This window comes from Rhinoraja longicauda, chromosome 11 (genome assembly GCF_053455715.1).
Source record: "Rhinoraja longicauda isolate Sanriku21f chromosome 11, sRhiLon1.1, whole genome shotgun sequence".
NCBI lineage: Eukaryota > Metazoa > Chordata > Chondrichthyes > Rajiformes > Arhynchobatidae > Rhinoraja > Rhinoraja longicauda.
In genome coordinates this window covers 25,930,880-25,951,127 of record NC_135963.1, presented here as the reverse complement: position 1 = coordinate 25,951,127, position 20,248 = coordinate 25,930,880, and the positions used below count along the sequence as shown (strand labels likewise).

The 20,248-nt window shown below is 39.7% G+C and overlaps 2 protein-coding genes across 5 annotated transcripts in view; one reads left to right on the top strand and one right to left on the bottom strand.

The window, feature by feature from the left end:
• Positions 1–18,940, top strand: part of LOC144598386 (AP-1 complex subunit mu-1-like) — a 28,942-nt gene extending 10,002 nt beyond the window's left edge. Inside the window, exons 6-12 of the mRNA XM_078408508.1 lie at positions 4,049–4,175; positions 5,341–5,474; positions 6,627–6,698; positions 7,942–8,100; positions 10,479–10,604; positions 14,071–14,146; positions 15,529–18,940. Of these exons, the coding sequence (XP_078264634.1) occupies positions 4,049–4,175; positions 5,341–5,474; positions 6,627–6,698; positions 7,942–8,100; positions 10,479–10,604; positions 14,071–14,146; positions 15,529–15,548 (714 nt within the window). The 3' untranslated portion in view covers positions 15,549–18,940. The remainder of the gene's footprint in view (positions 1–4,048; positions 4,176–5,340; positions 5,475–6,626; positions 6,699–7,941; positions 8,101–10,478; positions 10,605–14,070; positions 14,147–15,528) is intronic.
• Positions 14,535–20,248, bottom strand: part of LOC144598385 (fizzy-related protein homolog) — a 53,396-nt gene continuing 47,682 nt past the window's right edge. For all 4 annotated transcript variants that reach the window (XM_078408507.1, XM_078408504.1, XM_078408506.1 and 1 more), the window contains one exon: positions 14,535–19,362. In XM_078408507.1, coding sequence (XP_078264633.1) covers positions 19,321–19,362 — 42 coding nt within the window. In that variant the 3' untranslated portion in view covers positions 14,535–19,320. The remainder of the gene's footprint in view (positions 19,363–20,248) is intronic.

Sequence of the window (20,248 nt, the reverse complement as noted above, 5' to 3'; positions counted from 1 at the left end):
GTTATCCTTGCGAACAAAGTACCAAGGAAAATTCCTTGTATGTATACATACTTGGCTAATAAATTTATTCAATTCAATTCAATCCAAGTTTTCTATGGACCTTCATGATTTTATGACCCATAAAATCACCTTTCCGCTTCCTTTTCTCCAGGAGAAATGGTCCCAGCCTTTCCAATCTCTCCTTATAATTCACACTCTCCAGTCCCAGCAACAACGTTGTCAATTTTTTCTGCATCCTCGCTATCTTAAACACATCCTTCCTATCGTATGGCGATCAGAACTACACACAATATTCCAGGCGTGTGTGGTCTCACCAACATTCTGTACAATTGTAACATGACATCCCAACACTTGTACTTAATCGCTGTCCCATCAAATGTCACCTTCATCACCGTGTCTATCTGTGCCGTCACTATCAGGGAACTACTAGACCAAGTGGACCCCTTGGGCAAAAACCTCTCCTGCATTGGTGTAGCACCCTCTCCTCCCCCTCCCTCCTCTCTTCATTCTACCACACTCCTCAAGGTCTTACCATTTATTGTTGCAAGTCTTGCTCTGGTTTAGTTTCCCAAAATACACCTCCTTACACTTATTGAGATACATTCTTTCTGCCATTCGCTTGCCCATATTTCTAATTGATCTATATTCTGTTCTAATATTAAACAACCTTCTTCACTGTCCAGCACACCTATATACCATCCTTTAACTATTTCCCCAAAGCCAATTTTGTCTACAATGGAAAGTTCATCCTGGATCCCATGCGATCTAACCTTTTGGACCAATCTACCATGTAGGACCTTGAAAAGACACTTGCTGGAGTCTAGGTAGGCAATGTTTTCCAACCTGTCCTCATCAATCCTCTTGGTTACCTCTTTGAACAAAAAAACTCAATTAAATTTGTAACACACTATTTCCTATGCACAAAGCCATGCTGATTATTGCTAATCACTCTTTGGCTCTCCAAATGCAGGCAGACCCAGTTTCAGAATCCCTTCCAGTAACTTTGGTTTGGCGCACCAGTCTTTAGCTCCCTGCTTCTTAAATAAAAGCGCAACATTAGCCACCTCCAATCTCCCAGTATCTCTCCCATGACTAATCAAGGGCCTCAGTAATTTCTCTCCTTGCTTACCACAATGTCCTCAGATAACCTTGGTCAGGCCCCCGGGATCTATTCACCTCCATGTGCCTCGAGACTGCCAACACCTTCTCGTTCATAATAGCAATATGTTTCAGGACATCACTGTTCTTTCTCTTGAATTCCCTAGCTTTCATGATCTTCTCCATTGTAAATACAAAGGAGTATTAATTTAAGAATTCTCCCATCACTTGTGGCTCCAAATGTGGATGACCTTACTGATCCTTAATGGAGCCTGGTCTCTCGCTTTTAATATACGTAGAATTTCTTAGGATTTTCCTTTAACTTATCTGCCAAGAATATCTCATGATCATTTTTGCCCTTCTCCTTTCTTCCTTAAATGAGCTTTGACATCTTTTGCACTTTTCAAGGGAGATAGGTTGATTAAAAATGGAAAGATGTTACAGAATACCAAATCAAAGCACCTGCATTCAATTCGAGAAATAAGATGAAGGAATTAGAAGCAGATATAGATATTGCAGATGTTAGAAGCAGTTCCATAGCCATAATGGCGGGGCAGGTTTCTAGCATATTTCTAATGATCTAATTAGAAATATTATTCTATCAATAGACAATAGACAATAGGTGCAGGAGGAGGCCATTCGGCCCTTCGAGCCAGCACCGCCATTCAATGTGATCATGGCTGATCATTCTCAATCAGTACCCCGTTCCTGCCTTCTCCCCATACCCCCCTAACTCCGCTATCCTTAAGAGCTCTATCTAGCTCTCTCTTGAATGCATTCAGAGAATTGGCCTCCACTGCCTTCTGAGGCAGAGAATTCCACAGATTCACAACTCTCTGACTGAAAAAGTTTTTCCTCATCTCAGTTCTAAATGGCCTACCCCTTATTCTTAAACTGTGACCCTTTGTTCTGGACTCCCCCAACATTGGGAACATGTTTCCTGCCTCTAACGTGTCCAACCCCTTAATAATCTTATACGTTTCGATAAGATCTCCTCTCATCCTTCTAAATTCCAGTGTATACAAGCCGAGTCGCTCCAGTCTTTCAACATATGACAGTCCCACCATTCCGGGAATTAACCTAGTAAACCTACGCTGCACGCCCTCAATAGCAAGAATATCCTTCCTCAAATTTGGAGACCAAAACTGCACACAGTACTCCAGGTGCGGTCTCACTAGGGCCCTGTACAACTGCAGAAGGACCTCTTTGCTCCTATACTCAACTCCTCTTGTTATGAAGGCCAACATTCCATTGGCTTTCTTCACTGCCTGCTGTACCTGCATGCTTCCTTTCAGTAACTGATGCAGTAGGACACCCAGATCTCGTTGTACGTCCCCTTTTCCTAACTTGACACCATTCAGATAATACTCTGCCTTCCTATTCTTATCACCAGTGGATAACCTCACACTTATCCACATTAAACTGCATCTGCCATGCATCCGCCCACTCACACAACCTGTCCAAGTCACCCTGCAACCCCATAGCATCTTCCTCACAGTTCACACTATCACCCAGCTTTGTATCATCTGCAAATTTGCTAATGGTACTTTTAATCCCTTCATCCAAGTCATTAATATATATTGTAAATAGCTGTGGTCCCAGCACCATGCCTTGCGGTACCCCACTAGTTACTGCCTGCCATTCTGAAAGGGACCCATTTATCCCCACTCTTTGCTTTCTGTCTGTCAACCAATTTTCTATCCTTGTCAGTACCCTACCTCCAATACCATGTGCTCTAATTTTGCCCACTAATCTCCTGTGTGGAACCTTGTCAAAGGCTTTCTGAAAGTCAAGGTACACCACATCCACCGGCTCTCCCCTGTCAATTTTCCTAGTTACATCCTCAAAGAATTCCAGAAGATTAGTCAAGCATGATTTCCCCTTCATAAATCCATGCTGACTCGGAACAATCCTGTTACTACTATCCAAATGCTCCGCAATTTCGTTTTTTATAATTGACTCCAGCATCTTCCCCACCACTGATGTCAGACTAACTGGTCTATAATTTCCTGTTTTCTCTCTCCCTCCTTTCTTAAAAAGTGGGACAACTATTGACATATTTCTAATGCCTAACTCTATTTGTAATGATCTAATGAAACCTGCATAATCATAAACTTGGTTTGAAACTGGCAGTAACAAAAGCACAATCAGTTGTAAGGAACAGATAGGCAAGAAAGGAGGGACAGAATATATATTGACCATTTTATGTAGTGTGTGGTATCACACATAAGAATATTGGAGAAGATTAAAGGCTGGCAGTTATGGAAATGGTACCAACTTGGATATAAAATGGTCCCGAGAGAAAGAGAGGGAATCAGGAGAAGTTCAGGACAGTTTCTTGTATACGTTGTCCGAAAGAGTTCTATTTAGGGACTGTTTCTGCTCACTCTGTGCATCTATCATTTGATTTGGAGCCAGTGTGTTTCTCAAATTTGTGGTTTCCTTAAGATGGTTGGCATAATAAATGTTTCTGTGCTGTGACATCCATGTAATTCTAGATCATAAACTAGGAAAGGTTGTTACCCTCCTGTCATCCCATAAAACTGTATAGTTGGCGAATTGGAAGCAGTCACATTCTGCATGACAGTAAAAATATTCAGTAGGAAAAAAACTGCAGACGCTGGTTTAAATCGAAGGTAGACACAAAATGCTGGAGTAACTCAGTGGGTCAGGCAGCATCTCTGGAGAGAAGGAGGAACGGGTGACGTTTTGGGTCGAGACCCTTCTTCAGACTGATGTCAGGGGAGGGGGCAGGACAAAGAGAGGATGTAGTCGGAGACAGGAAGACTAGTGGGAGAACTGGGAAGGGGAGGGTATAGAGAGGAAAGCAGGGACATTCTGAAGTTATGTTGCTAAACTCTCGTCAAATAAATATTCAGAATCAAAGCCACTGATTAAATAGTAAACCTTGTGAAGCGCTTTTTCTTTCTAATAATATGAATTTTTGCAGGTAAACACTCGGGGCTCCGTGGTGAACAGTGAGATTCTGGGGCAAATTGTGATTAATTGCTGCCTGAGTGGGATGCCTGAAGTCAGCTTATGCTTTAATGACAATGCTCTTTTCAACCAGAATCAAAGTAAGTACATTTGCTCAGGAGGAAAATTGCTGGAACCCAAAGAATGACCTATTGAGCAGACCAGTTTCGCACTGACCCTATTTATCTGAGCTTGATAAATTTATTAACAAGTACGAAAAGCCAGTATATATAGCCAAAATATATATATATTTAACAGTTTACATATAGGCATTTATTGTTACTTTTCCAAACACAAAAAGTGAGTACAGATGGAAACTCATTGTCATTCAGATCATTGTGCCTCTGGCTATTGTGAATGACTGATTTAATTAGATCCATTATCCTGCTTATTACCACTGTATGTTGTACCACTGCTCTGTATCTGTTTTCCTGCCCAATTAAATATATTTGTCCCTTTTAAAAGTTATTGCTGATCTGGTTTCACTACCATTTTGGGTAACGCAGTGGAGATTAAAGCAAATCTCTACTTTCAAATAGAAATTATTGCTCGTCGACATATTTTCAGAGCCCAATAACCTTTTAAAATCTATAATCCTGTGTTAGTGATTTTAACTGCGGCTGCTTATGTGATAACATTCTTGAATCTGTGGCTCTCGTTTGTATTTCACTTGTATTTATTGAGTCTATAAATTGTTACTTTGGAGTGATGAGCACTATTATTTTCTTGTAAGGTGACGATCTGGAGGAGCAATGTTTTCCCGAATTCAAATTGCACCCAAATTCAATGACTACTATTTGCAATATATCTTTTCTCCAGATCATCAATTGAGAATGAATTCAATATAATGTTGTTTTATTCAAAGCAACCTCACTGTTACTGCTTGGAAAGGCAAATGAAGGAAGGGCTATTAGTGGGACATACTTTTAGGTGGTAAACTCTCAACTAACAGCAGTGTTTGTTGCATCAATGTTATGTGACATGTTACGTTACATACGCGTGTGTAAAATACACCAACACCATTTAATACAAATATCAGCGATTCGGGATATAGTATCAAACTGAAATTATATCCTTATCCAGAAATCACTCTGTTATTCTGTACATTTTCAAATGTTTCCATTTGAATCCAAATCAATGTACACTCAGATGATCTGGGTTCCTGCAGAATATTTAACAATTACGCTGACTTGTATTTAATTTATAGATCAAATGAGAAAAAAAGAGTTGATCCTTATTAATATTTACTCTCTCATTCTAAAACAGCTATTGTTGTGGATTTTGAAGATATAAAATTCCATTCGTGTGTTCGGCTATCTCGCTTTGAGAATGAACGTGTCATCTCCTTCATCCCACCAGATAAAGAGTTTGAATTGATGTCGTACCGAGTTACCAATCAAGTGAGATATGACTGATTTTATTAATGTCGTACTGTCTTACTGTCTTAATGTCTTAATGTCTAACGTTTATTATAATACTTGAAAGTTTCTCAGAAAACATCCAAGTGATGATTTGGGCATGTGAGGTATCACATGAATGAGTTTATAATACATCATGCTGCTATGTGTTGTTCTCATCCTTGAATCATCAGTAGATAGACACAAAAAGCTGGAATAACTCAACGGGACAGGCAGCATCTCTGGAGAGAAGGAATGGGCGATATTTCGTCACCCATTCCTTTTCTCCAGAGATGTTGCCTGTCCCGCTGAGTTACTCCAGCTTTTTGTGTCTATCTTCGGTTTAACCAGCATCTGCAGTTCCTTCTTACACATTGAATCATCTGTACTTAAATAAGCCAAATTAATAATTCAATCGAAAAGATAATCTATCAGGGGGTATGGGGAGAAGGCAGGAACCGGGTACTGATTGAGAATGATCAGCCATGATCACATTAAATGGTGGTGCTGGCTCGAAGGACCGAATGGCATACTCCTGCATCTATTGTCTATAAATTATATAAATTTATAAAACGGGGTATTCAATGAACATGAAGATAGACACAAAAAGCTGGAGTAACTCAGTGGGACAGGCAGCATGGCTGGAGAGAAGGAATGGGTGACATTTCGGGTCAGACATGGTCACTCCTTGATCTACATTTTGTCAATAATATGTGTTTAGTTTCGAAATGCAGCATGGAAACGGGCCCTTCAAGCCATGTGGTCATGGGGAGAACGTACAAACTCCATGCAGAGTGCACCCGAGGTCTGGGCACTGGATTGGTCCCAGTCTCTGGCAATGTGAGGTAGCAGCTCTTTCAGCTGTGCCACTGTGCCGCCATGACCTGTTGCCTTCTGGTGACAGCTGAAGGTAAAACTGAAAATGATAGATTTTTGATTATAGAAATGTTTGAAGAGCTTAGTCTTTTAGTAATTTATAGATTGTAGCAGGATTCGCTTTTTTGGTGCAAAGTTAAATTTGAAGTAATAAAAGCCGTGAAAATGATGTTCTAGATTTTAATGTACGAAACAAGCAAAATAGAGCATAGATTTCTTATAAATTGAGTTGTAAAATTATTGATGTAGAAATGATTATCTTTAGCACATGTCTTTCAGGTCAGCCCTTATATAATAGTTGAAGCAACTGTACAGAAATATGCACACAGCAGACTGGAGATCATAACAAAGGTAAGGAACTTGAGTAGGGAGCCAATGATGGTTGTGTATATGAAATAGATTGGATGCTTTAGTTGGTCTATTTTTTTCCCAGTGCCATATAAGAAATCTCATTAAACATATCATTCTTATAAAACAGTTTTGTTCCCTCTTTTTCCTAACCCACCCAACCTCCCATGTCTTTGCATTATTCCCTGGTCATATGAATTGTCAAGGAAATTGTTTCAATGTCTCAGCCGACCTTCCATATGGTAAGAGCTGAGGTCAAGGAAATTGTCCTTTAATCTTTGACTTTGAAGCTCAAGATGGGGTTCAACATGGTCATTTCAGTGGGAAACTTGCACAGTTCCAGATCCTTCAAGTGTATTGCATCCCATAGTGAAGAGACTTAGAAATAAATTCTATTTATTCTCTTTGGCGTGGTTGACTATTGTGTAAAAATGTGTCAAAACTTGGCACAGTCATTGCTGGCCGAGAGCCTGTTCCTGTACTGTACAGTTCTATGTTCCACGGTTTTGGAGATATTTCATCTTTTCCAAACGTGGAAAAGAGTCAGTATCAAGGCATTGCAATCCGTTGTCACCTGACATAGTTTCCTCATTGAGTAATTAGATGAAGAACAAAAATAAATCATCTTGAAACGTTTTATTTTCCCTAGCTTGAGAAATTGACAGCATTTATGTGCACGAAGCATTTATATGCACCAAACGTGCACTAACATTTTAGAACCACATAAATCTTGCATCACAGGAGGCTGTTTTGTTCATTATTTCCATGTTAGCTGATGGAGAGCTACCCAGCTCAACATATTTTCCCCGCAATTGGTTTATAACCATACAAATTACAGCTCGTCAAATGCATATCCAAGCACTGTTTATGTGTGTTGATGGTTCCTATCTCTGCCATTCTTTCTAACAGTGACCTCCAGACCCGACCACCCACTGTGATTTGTTTTTCTTCTCATCTCCCCTCTAATCCTATCTTTGTTACTCAAAATGTTATAGACCTCAATTAGAGCTCCCCTTTGCTCTGCTCCAAAGAAAACATTGCCAGCTTCTTCAATCTTTCCTCACAGCTAAAGTTGTTCAGCCTTGCAACATCCGTGTAAACCTCCTCTGCACTCTCCATACAGCAAATAATTACTAAAAATAATTTAGTTAGCATCATTCGGGCAATGAATTGTATGTTAAGCCATCAAATTATTTTTTTAAAATAGGAAAAGATTTTCTCTGGTTGATTGTCTGTGATGTTGCAGGTAAAAGGGCAATTCAAGGAGCGTCTCGTAGCTACAGATGTCATCATTATTATCCCTGTCCCTAGTGATGCTTCATCCCCAAGATTCAGCGCTGTTAAAGGTTCTGTAGTGTGGGCTCCTGAAGACAGTGCTATCATCTGGTCCATAAATTCAATTAAAGTAAGTTACTGTAAAATATTTTTCCATCTCATTTCATATGGGAATCTGGAATAATTGGAATACCACGAATGTCTTTTATCACAGCAGGAAATCTTGTTCTATATTTATGCTTGCATTTCTTCAAATACTGGCAACATTAAAATTGTTTGTTCACTTCAGACCTTAGCTCTGTCAGAAACAATGAATCTGGATTGTATGCTATTAACTTTGACACCTCACTCTATTAATGACAGATGAGTCTAAAATGAATATGTCTTTTTATGCTTTTGTATTCTAACTTCGCTTCTTGCTGTGGAATCTACTATGTCTGAATTTTGCATTAAGAAAATAGTTATATTTCTAATACCTCATTGGTCCCTACTGATCTGTAAGAAGTATATCAGCTAGAACAAACCATGTCTATGGTAATTATTCAATATTAAATTGCACCATAAATTATTGGTTTTCATAACTGTCATTGCTAATTCAAAAGGAAAAACATTTTAAGCATAATTTTAAAAATGAAACCTATTTTCTTCTGAGTTATTATTGATAAAAGCCTAACCGTTTCTACAGCTATCAATGATGTGCAGTAGAATTCATTCACTGCTTCACCTGTTGCAAAAATCAATGAAACTGAAACTACAGATACCATTGAATATCTGCTTGGTGTACTTCCTTCAGAACCTGATCCCTGATACTATTTTCTAATGGCACAGCTCTTCTCTTTTCTATAGTACCTTGGACATACAACAGATGGTGGTCAGATTCACATTAATGCCTGACATTTTGAGCTATTAGTAGTTCCCAAAATCACCCTTCCTTACAAATAATGGGCCACCCCATATCATTGTATTCTAAACTGGAAGCCAGGTAGGCCAAAAGGGGGGACAGGTAAGCCAAAAGGGGGGACAGAGCAAACTTGCATCCTGTCAACTCCTGTGCATCTTTTCTATCATTAAAGCTAGTTTGATAATTTCATTTGCAAGATGAAATATGTGGAAGATTGAAGCCATTCTCTCTGGTTCCGACCTCAAACTTTGTTCCCTATTCAGCATTTCCATCCCTCTTCCAGGCCACTTATTGAAGCTGAGCCCTGTGATTGTCCATTCCACAATCTTGGTGTTATTTTTTAACCTTTATTATGAGTTTGCTGACAATGTATCCATGAGATCACTTAGCCTTTCTACTTTCAACTTCATAGCAGCACTGATGTTTAACACTGTCGAGCTGATCTATCTGGAATCCTCATTCATGCATCTGTTACATTTAGACTTGATATTCCAAAACTCCTATCTTTCACCAAATACTGTGTTCATCCAAAACACTGCAACAGTACTTTGTGCCAACACTTGTAACTCACCACTCATGTGCTTGCAGGACTATGCTGGACCCCATTCAATTACGATTTTAATTTAACATCCTTATCAATGTTTTAAATTCATCTGTGGTCACACTTACTCTTTATCCTTTTTCAGCCCTAACACCATTGAGATCTTAGCACTCCTGGATTGACACATTTAATGCTTTTAATCACTGAACTACTGGGAGCCATGTGTTGGCTGCCTTGGTTCAATGCTCTGTAATTCTCTGTAAAGCCTCTGCCTCATTCGTCACTTCTACTTTAAGATGTTTCTTAAAACCTCTCTAAGAACCAAATCATTTACATATTTGTGGCTTGGTGATGTGACATTTTATAGTGGTCTAGTTCATTCATTTTGGGTATTTTGCTGTGTTAACTTTGTTTTATAGTTGTTATTCTTCAGCTAACAAGTCTATAATTAGCTGTTTTATAGAGGTCACCCCTCAAAAGTTATTTATAATATGAAAACGGGACGCAGCTTATTTGAAACCATGGAAACCATAACTTTTCATGAAATGAGCTTTGCTTCAATGAGTAAACTGAAGAACCTTGTCCATGTCTATGAATATCATGGATTTTAATTAAAATTAGCTGAACACATAGAGATCCGTCCCAGATTTCCGTGTACTGCAATGGGTCAACCGAAACATCACCTAGCCTTATTCTCCAGAGATGCTGCCTGACCCGCTAAGTTACTCCAGCAATTTTGTGTCCATCTGTTATAGAAACATATTCTTAGGCCTCTGTATAATTCATATTGAGGATTTTTAAAAAGGGTTAAGTTTCATGCATTAGATTTTGTGGTAATTTCAAAACAAAAATCAAATAGTGGATACAAAGATCTTACAACGAGTTGATGACTCCACTAGAGACCAATATCTTCCTTCAATACCTTGAACACAGTTTATTTGCTGTGGTTATATAACAATGATAACAAATAATTATGGGGAATAGCCATTTAACAATTAGGAGTTGTCTTTAATGAAAACTTGTTCTAGAATAAGATATGGCTAATGATGCATTATCATTGTTTAAGGGAGGGAAAGAGTTTGCAATGAAGGCTCATCTGGGACTACCGAGTGTGGAGGCAGAGGAACCTGAAGCGAAACCTCCAATCAAAGTAAAGTTCAAAATCCAGTACCTTGCAGCATCAGGTTTGCAGGTATAGTTCATTCTTCTTTACTAAATAGTGCATTTAGAGTTGTACTTCATGGAAACAGGCCTTTCGGGCCAACTCACCCATGCCGACCAAGATGCCCCATCTAAGCTCGTCCAATTTGCCTGCTTATCCTTACAATATCAGAAAGATGATGAATTTAATTAATTATTTTTATGGCATATTTCCTAAAATGAATAAAATTGTACTGATGAATAGCACTGCTAGACATGGAAGAGATAGCTTAATTCTTGCAGTTAAATTGCATAGTCCTTATGCATGTAATGAAAGGCCACTGCCTTACATCATACTATGTGATATCTTGCTGGCACCTACTCTGGTATAGATGGAATCAACCTCAGAACTTTGACAGTGCTCTTTTTATCTAAGGAGAGTGTCGGTCAAAAGGAAGTATGAGCAATCACCAAAAGGGACTTATTCTTTGTTGACGACTGAACAATGCAAACCTGGAAGCTGAATTGCAAGGATACTTTAGACAAATTTGTAGGTGTCTGTGGCAACTTTGGCCTCCCAATTAGCTCTAAGAAAACAGAAATTATGCACCAAACGCCCTATGCACAGAACCAAACTCTCTTGTGGATGGTTGGAGGCTTTTAGTAGTGGACAGGTTCACATACCTGTCTGCACTCTATCAAGATCAGTCAATATTAGTGATGAAGTCAACAAGATAGCACAAGCTAATTCTGCTTTTGGGCAACTGAGAAGTAAAGTGAAGGAACAAAGAAGAATCAGCCTAAGTTGGAGGTGTAACATGCTGTTGTTATACCTGCCTTAGTCTATGCTTGTGAGACATGGACAGTACACAGCAGACATGCTATTTCCACATGACCTGTCTCCCCACGTCAAGTGGCAAGACAAGATTCCAGTCACACAGATTTCGTCCCAGCCAAACCTCCTCAGCATCTATACATTGTTGAACGTGTCACAGATCAAGTGGGCAGGACATGTCAGAAGAATGTCTGATTACAGAATATCAAAGCAGCTATTTTACAGAGAGTTGGCTGAGGGCAAATGATCACATGGTGGTCAGATAAAGAAATTCAAAGACTCTGTCTTAGAACATCCCTGTAGACTGTCAACATTAACATGCACCACTGGGAATTACAAACATTGTTTAGAGATTTTTGTTTAGATATACAGTGCAGAAACAAGCCCTTTGGCCCACCAAGTCCATGCCGGCCATCAATCGCCTATACACTAGTTCTATGTCCTACACACGAGGGAAAATTTACAGGCCAATTAACATACAAACCTCATCATTTGAATGTGGGAGGAAACCAGAGCACCCTGAGGAAGCCCGCACTGTCACAGGAAGAACGTGCAAATTCCACACATGCAGCATCTGTAGTCAGGATTGAACCTGGGGTTTCTTGCGCTGAGGCTGCAGCTCCACCTCTGCTCCACTGTGCCACCCATTGGATCATCCTTTTTTGCCGTACCAGAAAATGGTACTCGAGGAAGCCAGAATGGAAGAAGTGAACAGGAAAAGAGAATCTCAAAGGTCAGGAACTATGTCTGTTACAGCATCCCTGCACCACTGCCACCTGTGTGGAAGGAACATTTCAGCCCAGATTGGTCTAATCTGTCATCTCCGTACACATCACAACACCATTGGTGGGATGTCGAGAATGAGTGATTAACAACAACTGTCTAAAATGCAATGTTTCTCGGTTTCAAATCCAATTATTTCAAGTGACTTGTGAACAAATCTTTGGCTTTGAAATTCTGATCTAATAATAAGAAACCTTGAGTTTAAATTCAGACTGTCTGCATAGACTGTAGAGAAGATAGACAGTGATGAATCCCAAATCAATTCAAATCAGCCTTAAGATAGAATACAGGACAGGAACAGGCCCATTGGCCCATAATGTCTGTGTTGACCTTAATGCCAATTTAAACTAATTCCTCTGTTTTCATGTCGTCTCTCTACTCCATCCCGTGCCTGTCTAAATGCCTTACATTTTGCTATCATTGCTGCTTCCCCTGGCAGTGCGTTTCAGGCACCTACACTGTTTTAAAAAACTTGTCTCGCTCATTTCCTTTAAACCATTTTCACCTATGCCCTCTAAGACATTGGCACCCTGGGGAAAAGACTGTGATGGTCTGCCTTATCTAATCCTCTCAAAAGTTGATATAGATACATCTATCAAGTCACCCCTCAGCCACCTATGTTCCAGAGAAAACAATCAATTTTTGTCCACATTATAGTTTATCCTCCTTAATCCAGGCAACATCCTGGTTGAACCTCTTCTGCATCCTCCCAAAGGTCTCCACATCCTTCCTGTAATGAGGTGACCAGATACTCCTGATGTGGCTTTACTAAAGTTTCATACAGCTGCAACATGACTTTCCAATGACCATACTCAATGCCCCAATTGATAAAAACAAATATGCCATATGCCTTCCTTACCACCCTACCCAGTTTTTGTCAGAATCCAAATGACTGATCTGATGAAATTATTACTTATTCTCTTTCCCTCTTGCTTTTGCTATTTGTCACCCCCACCCACTGTTCTCTTGCTTTAATTCTGTCTCTCTTGATAGTCTTGGGGATGTGTTACTGCATCCCCATGCAGTAACCTCCTGAGTGAATCTTGCCCTGTTAGAAGAAATATTTTCACAAATTAGCAATTTCCTTCAACAAATCCTAAAGAACGGAAAGAAGTCCTATGAGTTAAGTACCATTAATAGTCATGTTGCTAATCTGGAACAGCGGATACAATAGATGAGGTTGGAGGAGGTGCAGGTGAACCTCTGCTTCACCTGGAAAGACTGTTTGGGTCCTTGGATGGAGTCGAGGGGGGAGGTAAAGGGACAGGTGTTGCATCTCCTGTGGTTGCAGGGGAAAGTACCTGGGGAGGGGGTGGTTTGGGTGGGAAGGGACGAGTGGACCAGGGAGTTGCGGAGGGAACGGTCTCTGCGGAAAGCAGAATGGGGAGGAGATGGGAAGATGTGACCAGTAGTGGGATCCCGTTAGAGGTGACGGAAATGTTGGAGGATAATTTGTTGTATACGCTGGCTGATGGGGTGGAAGGTGAGGCCAAGGGGGAATTCTGTCCTTGTTACGAATGGGGAGAGGGGGAGCAAGAGCGGAGCGGCGGGATATAGAGGAGGCCGTCGTGAGAGCCTCATCTATAATGGAAGAGGGGAACTCCCGTTTCCTAAAGAATGAGAACATCTCTGATGCCCTAGTATGAAACACCTCATCCTGGGCGCAGACGGAAGAATTGGGAGTAGGGGATAGAGTTTTTTACAGGAGACAGGGTGGGAAGAAGTGTAGTCAAGATAGCTGTGGGAGTCATTATGTTTCATATTGGATGCATTATAACAGATTCTAGGCAGCCACATAATTTTTCTCTACAACCACTGTCCAATACAAATATAATTTTCTTCAGTGAAATATTACATATTACACCACAAACATCTCAATACTGTAATTTGATTGTTATAGATCAAATACGTGCGAATAGTTGAAAAAGGGACCTATGAAGCGATTTCCTGGGTTCGATGCTTTACAAAAAGTGGAGGTAATTTTTATTCAAAAATTTAAAGCATGATTTTATAACACGTATTTTCTGGAGTTCAGTGATGTACAACATGAAATACTGATGCATGTGGAGATCTGCCAATTTAATTGTGCTACTGGGTGGTACCAAACTAAAAATATCAATGTAAAGTGAGTTATCCTGACTAAAGGGCCTGTCCCACTTAGGCGATTTTAAGGCGACTGCCGGCGACTAGGCTGTCGCGGGCATGATCGTGAGGAATCTTCCAAAGATCGTAGTGGATCTCGGCGCGTTGCCGAGAAATCAAACGGTTTGAAATCTCTTGGCGACAGCTGGCTTGTCGCCAGGTATCGTAGCTTCTTGCGGTCACTGTCGCATGCTGTCCCCAGGTTTGATAGGTTCTCTTAAGATGCATTTAGAAGCACATAATATTAAAATAAGTAAAGTCATTTCAAAATACCATAAAATGCTTGTGTTTAACCAATTTATTTACCGTCAGGATATTTGACAGGTAGATTGGAGGCGACAGTTTGACGGTCAGGTAAGCGTGGGAATTTTCGCGATGTTTTTGGCCTCAGTAAATTACATTTAAAGTGGGCTCCAAACCCAGATATTCAACCCAGAAACCAGATATGCATCTCCCTTACATTTTCAAAGAATGCCCACACACTTTTCACAAAAATCCACTGAACCACTTTTAAATTTTTTTTTTTAATACAGCTATTAGTAAACAAAGTAAATCTGGTTTATTCCTTGTTACAGTGAAGCTTGGTTTTTAAGTAACCCATACAAGGTGTTATAGTTCAAAACTCTCAAGTACTTACCGACTTGTCAGTGATTTCAGCAAAAACCAGGACGCCGGAGAAGCATCGACACCGTGGGAATTTTAGCGATGTTTCAGAAGACGCTGTAATCTCGACCTGACTCGGCATTGTCGTGGTCATTGTCGTCGGGTAAAAGAAAAGTTTGGCGATCTGCTACGATTTTGACAGTCGTCGGCAGTCGCCAAAAAGATCGCCTTAGTGGGACAGGCCCTTTACAATCTAATCTAATGCAAGTGATCCCAATTTACAATCTTATCTAATTGTCCATATATTTATGCAGACTGTCACTGTAATGTTTTTATTTCTGTGAATTGTTTGAAAGATAGAAATAAATCCCCAAATCCAACTTCGGAACCTGAGGAGAGGCACGATTGGAATCACTGGCATTTACAGTATCTGGTTAAATACAGACGGTGAAGTGTGAATATCCCCGGACAATTTTGGAATGATGAACCTACCAGTTCACTTGGCTGCCTTATTCCACATGGGGCATGATTAACATAGCTTGTAGCGTACTTTGGGATGACCACGGCTACAAAAGTAGAACTACATAATAACACATCTGTAATTTCTCCCTAGATTTTCAAATTCGCATTTAAAGTATTGTCAAGATCATAGAGAAAGAACACCAGGAGGATTCCAAGTATGAATGTCATTCAAAAGAAGTTTACTGTTCTCTGAAACTGTGAAACTAAAAACCTTGGTACATGATTCCTTTTGGGATAAAGTTAGGATCAGTAAGGATATTTAAAAAAAGGTCAAATTTTAACTTGAATAACTGTTTATTTTACTTTTCTTTTGTATATTGTGCAGAAAAGTTATTAACCACTATTGCAACTAGTTCTGAAGTTACATCTGTCTTTTATGCCATCAGGTTGTGAATACAGCCTCAGATACCATTACTTTGTCAGTGTGAAAATACTCATTCATTAAACATGTATGCATGCGCAGACCCATCGTGAACTGACTTTTTAAAATATATAATGCTAGTTGGCTTGGCACTTTGATGCTTCCAATTTGTGCTAATAATTCTCCCATTAATAATTGTGCTTTACATTTTAGAAAAATTTCTGGGAATATTAAAAAGGCAACAGTGGGAGAAGCAGCAAGGGCACTTTATTTTTTGCAGCAGACCTTGTTTGGATCTTGCTGTAGCGATGTACGGTAGTGGCTTATCATCTTAAGTGAGGTTGGGGATGGGCATAGTTGTAACACCAACGTATAATTAAAAAGTGCAGCTCAGGAAGATAGTACAATTTTGTTGGCAAAACTACACTACCTTCAAAATATACAGGCAAAACAGTTAACAGATCATTGTGAAAGTAATGTGCTGAAACTATAAGCTATAAGAATTTATGGGATGGCACAGTTGGTGGGGAAATTGGATCATCCACAAGACTGATGCATGGGAGTGCAATTCCCAGGTCCACATCTGGTTAGTGTGGTTATTCAAAGCAGTTTAATTAAATTGCACATATCTGGCGTGATCATAATCAGGTACGTTTTAAGCTTTTGTTATGGGGAACAACTACCGTATCTACTTGATGTTCAATTCATGTATTCCTGTCACAGAATGCAAAACTTGCAATCTCCCTCTTAAATTTTGGGTTGGGGGAGTTTAAGTTTCTTCCTACTGCAGTTGCTGCTCTTTAGCATCCAGTCTACTCTGCTTGCTGCCACTCACAGCTGCTATTTGGCAGTTTTTTTGCTCCCTTCTAACACTGCAGTAGGTGCACATGCAGGTTTCAGGTACTGGGCAGGAAAACTAAACTTGCAGCTAATCCTTCAAGGTCACATTTACAATCATCACAGTTATTATTGGAAGAAAACTGGTCGTTGCCAAAAAGTACATATTGTTTTCTAATCTTTAACACCATTGAGGCACTGAGAAACACTCTGTGTTTGAACTCCAGGAGGAAGAGGAAAGTCAGCACAAAGATGTGGTGCATTTGATGCAAAATTCTCTACACTGGAGGATTTTGGAGGCTAGATCATTGGCAATATTCAAATGGGTAGATACATTTTCAAAAGATTAAATGAATTGGTGCAGAACGGGAGCCGAGCTTTGGGATCAGCGGTAGATCAGCCTTGAACATTGTAAATGGCAGAGCAGGCTCTAGGGGCCAGATGGACTATCCTGCTCCTATTCTAATACAATAGCAGGGACAATAGTCATGCACAAGGGTAAAAGCAATAGTAAAGATGTTAAATGGAAATTAATAAATTATATGGGAGGGGATTATATGGAACAAAATAATCAGAGGGTAAGGTAGGGTGCTGGATAGTCTCTGCTGTAGATTTTTGTAAATAGCAAGACCTGTAGCCCAAAACACCAGTGGAAATCTTTAAATTTTCTCCAAACTGTTATGTTTTTTGAACAGTGGAATAAGGTCTTCTGGGAAACAAAGCGGAAACAGAATGCTGAGGGGTTTAAGAATCTGTGATAAGCTCAAACTTGTACACCCCTAAGTAAATACTCTTCTTTAAACTTTTCTTCCTGTCCTATACCAGCTATAGTTTGAAAGTGCAACCTTCGGCTCCAAGTGGAACCATTTTCCACTGTTTTCTGCATGCTCATCACCATTGGCTGGCACCCAGAAGTGAGGACGACTTGTTTCAACTCTAGTTCTGTGGAGCCTGAGGTGACTGATGGGTACCTCTTCCATTGATGGTGGATGGGTGGTTTGTGAGGAGAGGCACTCCTTTCGCTGTTTACACTGGGCTTCCGCGTGAGCCAGGTGCATGGACTTGAGGTTCTCACTACAATTGCTCCACTCGAGTGGTCATGGGCCAGGAAGAAACGTGCTTTTTATTTCTAAGGAGGCTCTGAACATATTGAATCTTTTTCTCTGTTCATCTAATAATTTTCACCCATGAATGAGCTTGGAATGGAATGTGTTTCAGTGATATGGTAATATGAACAATGTGGATGCCTTGAAAGTGCCAACTGAGTACATGTAGCAAGGAAGTTAATGCAGAGGTCATTGAATTAGGAGGGGACCTGGTCCTGGGTTTTATCTTTCCAGTGAATTTGGAGGATCGTGCAGAGATGGCATTAGTGGTATCTTTCAGATGCTGCAAGCTGTATGTAGGTAGTCCAAATGTCAGAGGTATATAAGGGTACAAGGATTACTCTTGCCCTCTCTATGTGTTGCTATGCTAAGCTATGTGTTGGTTTGAGGCCTTGCTCTTTACGTACTATTTTCCTCTCATTCAACAAAAGTCAATGGTGGTACATTAAAGGCAATGGCAAACTTCACCAAAGGCAAAGGCTGCTGCTAAGAGGTAGCTACCAAGCAATGGTCCACTTTTTTCAGGAGAAAATTAGCTTAACCCTTTATTGCCAGAAAGTAATATTTTACACCAGGAGAAGGCTTGTAAAGAACCTTTGTTTACAGCTGTTGTCCAAGATTCAAGGTCGCGTGTGCTTTGGTGTATTTGGTAAGTGGAAAGGAGCTATGGGTCAAAGCTGTTCCCTTCAAAAGCCACGTTTAATAATTATGAATGTTTAGCCAATTTGGTCCAACAGAAACAAAAAGTATGTGTACTATTATGGTGGATGTTTTTACAAGTTGGGCCAAATATGTAAAAACACTGCAACTTCAGCTCTAGATCCCAAAAGTGAAATACAATAGTTCCTGATGAGGGCTCAGTTGAAGCCATCTTGAGATGATGCTAGGAGGACATTTACAGTGGCTACTCTTGGAATGGAAGTCACATAAGGCAGATATCAAACTACTGGAATCATTAGAAGGTAGTTTATAAATAAAATTTAAACTTGCATGTTAAATATTTTTTAATTATGGATCCCATTTGTAATGACTTTACTCCAACTGAACAAGATTCGTAAGTGCAATGTAAATTACAGAAAATGACATTCCTCAGCTCCAGAAGCAAATATTGTTAAATGATCACATGGAATGGGTGTGGTTAATTTATAATAAAAACCAGTTGTCTTCCTTTTCAATTTTTAAAGACAATACAAATAAGTCTCTTCATGTTTTTTTCTATACAAAAGATTCAAAGAAATTCTAGATCCAACTCCCACTTCCATGCAAGCATTAACAGAGCAAAGTGTCAACCTTAGTCCAATAAATAGTTTCTGTACACATTGTACAAATAGATATATATAAAGTGAACTCTATCCCTTAACACAACTCCTTTTGCTTTTTTTTCATCCACCTGTGTTGAGATGAGTTATTAATGTCCCAACTTTCTCCTGTCCAATCAGCCTCAATCTCATCAATGAAAGAGCGTTGACCACTTGAACAAAAACAGTGAAGAGGGGGTTATGTTAGCTCGGATGAACTTTACTGCTGCTTATGTTTGGGAATGACGGAATCCGCTTTAGCAGTGTTCTTTGGGACAGTTTTACCGTATCCTTGTAAAAAGGTTTAGAACAGATTTTGATTCCTAAAAAAAGAGAAATTAAACAATTAACAGTGCTAGCAGGAAGCACCATTTATGCATGTAAACAGTTACCAGATTTAACACATTAGGAAGACATAATAATGATCCGTTTAACTTATTTGAATTGCTGTCTTTTTACTATTTAAAAGAAAATCTAACACCATAAATATTAAATGCAACTGTTAACTTTGATTTGCTCCCAACAACTTGCATTAAGTTAGCATGAAAAATATTCAATTCAAAGAAGAATTGTGAAGAATAAAAGATTGGTTTGTAGCAAAGGAAATTTCTTTAGGAATAATTGGTCCAAAGCAATGGGTTTAATGGAAGAAATTGAGGGGGAAATTATACTATTTAGAGTATAGAATGCCAAAAGCATGATCGCCAGTTATGGGAATAGTGGGTGTGCGGTGCAGAGTTGGTGTGGGCTTATAAAGGGCAACACATTGCGGGGATCTCGTTAGTTTAAGGGCAGAGGCCCAGGAAATGTTCTTTCAATTCTGAAATTGTACGAAAATGATTTATGGTGGTAGCAAAGTAGTCAACAGTTTAGTGGGAATGTAGGGACAGAGGAGGAGGGAGTAATTCCGTCAGGAAGAATGAGGGGGTGGATGAATGGGGCTGGGCTGAGGTCATCGAGTAGATGGAGTCCTTGCACTGCCTAGGATTTGCTCGAAGTATGGAAAGTAGAAGGAGAGAATATTAAGTGGCCATAGCTAGTGAATAAAGGAAGGCAAGGCTATCTTTGCATATCGCAGGATACACCTTGAATAATTCTGTCAGTCAGGACAAGTGCAGGCAATGCTTAAAGTCTGGGTGATAAACAGTTACATATTTGTGTTTGAAACTACATGGAGAACACCAACATCACTAACAGATCAGGGCCACA